The sequence below is a fragment of the Carlito syrichta genome, unplaced genomic scaffold (assembly GCF_000164805.1).
Source record: "Carlito syrichta isolate Samal-C Ts95f unplaced genomic scaffold, Tarsius_syrichta-2.0.1 Scaffold113543, whole genome shotgun sequence".
Classification (NCBI taxonomy): domain Eukaryota; kingdom Metazoa; phylum Chordata; class Mammalia; order Primates; family Tarsiidae; genus Carlito; species Carlito syrichta.
The window spans coordinates 39,300-45,037 of record NW_007057639.1 but is presented as its reverse complement, the minus strand read 5'-3'; the positions used below and the strand labels follow the sequence as shown (position 1 = coordinate 45,037).

The 5,738-nt window shown below is 52.5% G+C and overlaps 1 protein-coding gene across 1 annotated transcript in view; it reads left to right on the top strand.

Annotated features, from left to right (window-relative positions):
* The window catches only part of CDHR2 (cadherin related family member 2), a 30,268-nt gene that overhangs the window by 6,167 nt on the left and 18,363 nt on the right, over positions 1 to 5,738 (top strand). The window contains 2 exon segments of the mRNA XM_021719078.1: positions 1,352 to 1,448; positions 3,994 to 4,083. Of these exon segments, the coding sequence (XP_021574753.1) occupies positions 1,352 to 1,448; positions 3,994 to 4,083 (187 nt within the window).

The window sequence follows — 5,738 nt, the reverse complement described above, 5'->3', positions numbered from 1 at the left end:
GAGTGAGACTCCAACTCAAAAAAAAAAAAAAAGAAAAGAAAAACACTTGTCTGTTGTTTGTTGTATCATATTACCAAGGTTTTACTATTTACTCATTTACTTTAATATATAAATAGATTACCTAGATCTTATTAAGGAGTTTTTGCTTATATCATATATTATAAATAATTGTGTGTAAATATATTCTCTACTTTATAAGTATTCAATTCAACTTTTTTTTTTTTTTTTTGGAAAAAGCAGGATTTATGGAGAGGACAGAAAAGCTCCCATCGTGGGCGGGGACCCGAGGGGGTTACTGTCAATTAAGTTTTTTACTTATATTAATTATAAATATTGATTGGAAAACAAGCCTGGGCCCAGCGGTTCGAGCCTGTAGTCCCAGCTACTCAAGAGGCTGAGGTGAGAGGATTGCTTACGGCCAGGAATCGGAGGCTACAGTGAGATATGACTGCACCACCGCACTCCAGCCTGGGTGACAGAGTGAGACTGTCTCTAAAAAAAAATAAAAAAACAAGCGCAATAAAAATTTAAAAAGCAAACAAATGCCAAACACCTCCCATGCTGCCACTCAGAGGCGATCACTTTCAACTCCTTTGGCCAAAGATGGTGGCATCTACACTCGTGTTTATTTATTTTATTTATTTTTTATTTTTTTGAGTTGGAGTCTCACTCTGCTGCCCAGACTGGAGTGCAGTGGCCGCTCCCGGACACCGCAGCCTCGACCTGCTGGGCTCCGGCGAATCCTTCCGCCTCAGCCTTCCAAGTAGCCGGAATTACAGGCGTGCACTTCCACGCCCAGCTGATTTTTTGGTTTATTGTAGAGATGAGGTCTCGCTGCCCAGGTGGATCTCAAACTTGTCGGCTCAGGCAATCCACTCACTTCAGCCTCCCAAAGGCGCGGGATTACAGGCTGAGCCACTGAGCCCGGCATTACACTCGTGTTTATAAGTGGCAAGTTCTGCCACTGACTGTGTCTGTGGAAGTCGAGGATTTTATCTCTAACATCTTCCCTAAATTCCATCTATTCGAAAAATCATTTGAGTCACCTGGATAGTGACGAATACCTTCTCTTGATACATAAGGCCAGGCTGTAGTGGCTCATGCCTGTCATCCCAGCAGTTTGGGAGGCTGAGGTGGGAGGATCGCTTGAGCCCCCGAGTTTGAGACCAGCCTGGGCAACTTAGTGAAACCTCGTCTCTACAAAAAACCAGAACAATGTATATTTTCTGTAGAGACGAGTTCTCGCTATACTGCCTAGGCTGTTCTCGAGATCACAGGAGTTCTTTGTACTGTCTTTGCAACTGTTCTGGTGTTGGAAGTTCGATTTTCTGGGCTCACCTGGGCTTTCACGCCTGCAGGTGGAGAAGGAGATGCAGGTGATCGTGGAAGACAGAAATGACAACGTGCCCGTTTTCCAGAACACCGTGTTCTCCACCAGCATCAACGAGGTGACACCTGCCTGCACGCGGTGGGGGGCCGGGGCATCCCAAAGCCCTTCTGAGAGTGGGGAGGGTCAGAGGCAGCAGGTGGGCCTCCAGGAGGAGGACGTCCTTCCCGGGAAAGGACAGCTGCTGGAACCAGCACCGGGGGCTTCACCCACTAGTAGTTGCAGCCGCATTTTGCAGTCAGTCAGATTGGATTGGAAGTCTTTCAGTTATGCCAAAAAAAATTGATTTTCTCACATACCTAAACAACTTGACTGGGCATGGTGGCTCATGCTGTCATCCCAGCACTTTGGGAGGCCGAGGTGAGAGGATTGCCTGAGCTCAGGGGTTCAAGACCAGCCTGGGCAACTTGGCGAGACCTCGTCTTTACAATAAATCAAAAAATTAGCCAGGCACGGTGGCGCACGCCTGTAGTTCCAGCTACTTGGAAGGCTGAGGCTGAAGGATCACCTGAGCTCAAGAGGTCAAGGCTGCAGCAGCTGTGAGCATGCCACTGCACTCTAGCCTGGGCCACAGAGTGAGACTCTGAATCAAAAAATAACAATACAAAAGATATAAAACTTAGAGGCCCCTCTGGCTCCAGGCATAGCTGGATCCAGGCGCTCCAGTCATACCATCATGCAATGTCTCTTTCCACCCCTCAGTTCTGCTCCTCTGTGCTGCTTCTACCCCAGACGTCCCCAGCAGCCTCAGGGGACTGTTTACAGAAAACCTGTCTCCTTCTCAACCTTTCTGGCCCCAACCCCGGGGCTGACTTTCGTGGGCTCATTTTGGGCCGTGTGCCCATCCTTGAACCACTCCAGAGGCGTGGAAGGCTCTGACCTGCCAGCTCGACCTCAAGGCCTCCCCCTTGGCAGGCAGGAGTGGGCTGCCATCCCACTGAGACTGCGTGGGTGGGGAGCGGGTTCCCCGGGGGAGTGCACCGTCATCTCCACGCGGCTGCAAAGACTTGCCAGGCGGGGGCCCCATGTGGGGTCCAGACATTCGCCAGGCTCTGACGGCGCCCATGTGCCGGGCACTGCCCCAGGTGCTGAGGTCACCTAGGGAACAGGACAGACCTGTTGCCACCCGCGGTCTCTCGCATTCTGAGGAGAAACACAGGCAGGAAGGGATGATACATGCAATAGACAGGCAGGCTTTTGTGCGGGAGCGATTGGCCTCCACGAAGGACGTAAAACAAGGCAGAGGAGCCGGGCTCGGTGGCTCAGCCTGTCATCCCGCGCCTTGGGAGGCTGAGGTGAGTGAATTGCCTGAGCCCGCGGGTTCGAGACCCGCCTGGGCAGCGAGACCTTATCTCTACAATAAATCAAAAAATCAGCTGGGTGTGCTAGTGCACGCCTGTAGTTCCGGCTCCTTGGAAGGCTGAGGCGGCAGGATCGCCGGAGCCCAGCGGGTCGAGGCTGCAGTGGCCGGGAGCGGCCATTGCGCTCCAGTCTGGGCGACAGAGTGAGACTCTGACTCAAAAAAATAAAAAAGTAAAAAATAAAAAAATAAATAAATGTTAAAAAAAAGAAACAAGGCAGAGGGAAAGAAAGTGACTGTGGGGGGCTGCTTCGGGCTGAACTTCCAGGAAAGGCCAAGCTGAGCAGGGGGCATCTGAAGAGGACCTAGATGGCGAGAAGAAGGAGCCGGCCATGGATGCTCCAGGGAAGGGATGTTCCAGGCAGGGCAGTGGCAGGTGCAAAGGCCCCAAGGCGGGAATGAGCTTGGCCAGCGTGGCTGGAAGGTTAAGGGTGTGGAGGCAGAGAGGTCACAGGTGGGCAGCGGCCTGGCCTCAGAGGGCCACGGAGGCCGTCTTCACCGTGTTCTGGAGAAACGCGGGACTCCTGGAGGGTTTTAAGCACAGAGGGATGTGGTCTGACTCATGCTTTTTTTTTTTGAGTTGGAATCTCACTCTGTCACCCAGACTGGAGTGCAGTGGTCGCTCCTAGCCACCGCAGCCTCGACCTGCTGGGCTCCGGCGTTCCTTCCGCCTCAGCCTTCCAAGTAGCTGATTCTACAGGTGCGCGCCACCACGCCCAGCTAATTTTTTTGACTTATTGTAGAGATGAGGTCTTGCCTGCCCAGGCAGGTCTTGAACCCGCTGGCTCAGGCAATCCACCCAGCCTCCCAAAGCACGGGATTGCAGGAGTGAGCCACCGAACCCGGCCTGATTCATAATTTTAACAGCTCTCTTGGGCGGCCACTGGAAGGTAGCGAGGCTGTGGTCAGGAGTCCAGGGTCAAGGTCCCCGCAGAGAAGCTTCCAGCTCTGCAGGGCACTGCTGGCAACCCACCGCCGTTGGGTTTGAGGGGTGTCTGAGCCTGGCCGTGGCCCAGTGAGGCTGGGTTCTAGAATGACCCCTCACGTTGGTCCAGAGGGCAATCAGGAGTCAGCGGGGGTGGTGGCAACACCGTGTGTGTGGGGTGGGCACCCTGCCCCAGTCCCCAGCTGTGTCCAGGGGGCAGCCCCATGGAGGGGGAACACGATCCCCGTGGCTGGCACCCTGGGGAAGAGACCGGGGGCGGTCGCTGGATCTGAGCTCCTGGGTGCCGCGTCCTCCTTACAGACCCTGCCGGTCGGCAGCGTGGTGTTCTCCGTGCAGGCCGAGGACAAGGACTTGGGGTCGGCAGGAGCCGTGGTCTACTCCATCAAGAAGGTGCGTGGGAAAAACCCGGGTGCCGGGGTTGAGTGTGGGGTGCCTCGTGGCCACGAGGGGGCAGCATATCCACACACAACCCCCGGGTTCTCCCGCCGGGCAGGGACAGGCAACCCGGGTCCCCAAGCCTTCCTGGGGCTGCCGCGCCCAAATCTCCGTTGGCCCGTCGCCTGAGGGAGGGGCCTGCTGCAGACCCCTCGCCTGCCCTCCTGTCCAGGCACGCCCAGACTCCTGGGGGACTTCATGTCCCGGCTTCAGCCGCTGGGGATCAGAGACCCCAGGGGCCCCGTCCAGGTCACACAGACAGCAAGGGGTTGCGAAGCCGGTTCTCGTGTGATAGTTGTCCTGGAGACGCTCCGGGCGTCCAGCTCCATGGGCCTTGGCCCACGATATCCAGTCGTGGACACCCAAGCCCGTGGATGCTCAAGTCCCTGATATAAAATGGCGTCATAGATGGGCACGGTGGCTCATGCCTGTCATCCTGGCACTTTGGGAGGCGGGGGTGAGAGGATTGCCTGAGCCCAGGGTTCGAGACCAGCCTGGGCAATTTGGCGAGACCTTGTCTCTGCAATAAATCAAAAACATTAGGCGGGTGTGGTGGCGCACGCCTGTGCTTCCAGCTACTTGGAAGGCTGGGGCGGAAGGATCGCCGGAGCCCAGCAGGGCGAGGCTGCGGTGGCCAAGAGCTAGCCACAGCACTCCAGCCTGGGGACACGGTGAGACTCCGACTGGGGAAAAAGATAAAATGGCATCATATTTGCATATAACCGGTGCACACCCTTCTGTATACTTTATTTTGTTTTTGTTTTTTGTTTTTTTCGAGTTGGAGTCTCACTCTGTCACCCAGACTGGAGTGCAGTGGCCGCTCCCGGCCACCGCAGCCTCGACCTGCTGGGCTCCAGCGATCCTTCTGCCTCAGCCTTCCGAGTAGCCGGAATTACAGGCATGTGCTACCACACACAGCTGATTTTTTGATTTATTGTAGAGATGAAGTCTCGCTGCCCAGGCGGGTCTCGAACTCGCGGGCTCAGGCAATCCACTCACCTCAACCTCCCAAAGGCACAGGATTATACCGAGCCCGGCTTACTTTCTTTTAAACGTATTTTATTATGCTGCTTTTCATCTATCTTTGCAAACCACCTTAAATGTTGTTGCTGTTGTTGTTTGGTATAGGCTAGAGTATATGCAAACAAAATAAAATAATGGCTTGCATAATCAAATTTAAGAACATCTATTTAATATTTCCTTATTTTTAAAATGTTTTCTCATCTTTTAAGTTGGACTAATGACATTACCTATATCATATGACAACCTCAAGTATTAAATAATGCATATAGAGCATTATGTTGCCTGGCATATACCTACCGGTCAATAAACGTCAGTTCTCATTATCTTGAAATACATGTTATGTTTTTATAATTTCATTGTTTACTTTTATCCCAGTGAGTTGTCAAAACCAAACACCTCCAAATAGTCTAAGACCCTCATTTTCTTGCCCAATATCTCAATCGGTGACATTCTTCTTTTTTTTACTCTCTTCTCTGTATCTAAAAATTATATATTTTATTTAAAACAATCGACTATCAGACTTATGGTAAGCATAAATTTCTCAAGGCCAAAAATAAATATAGCTTATGGTAAAAGCTACTAACCTC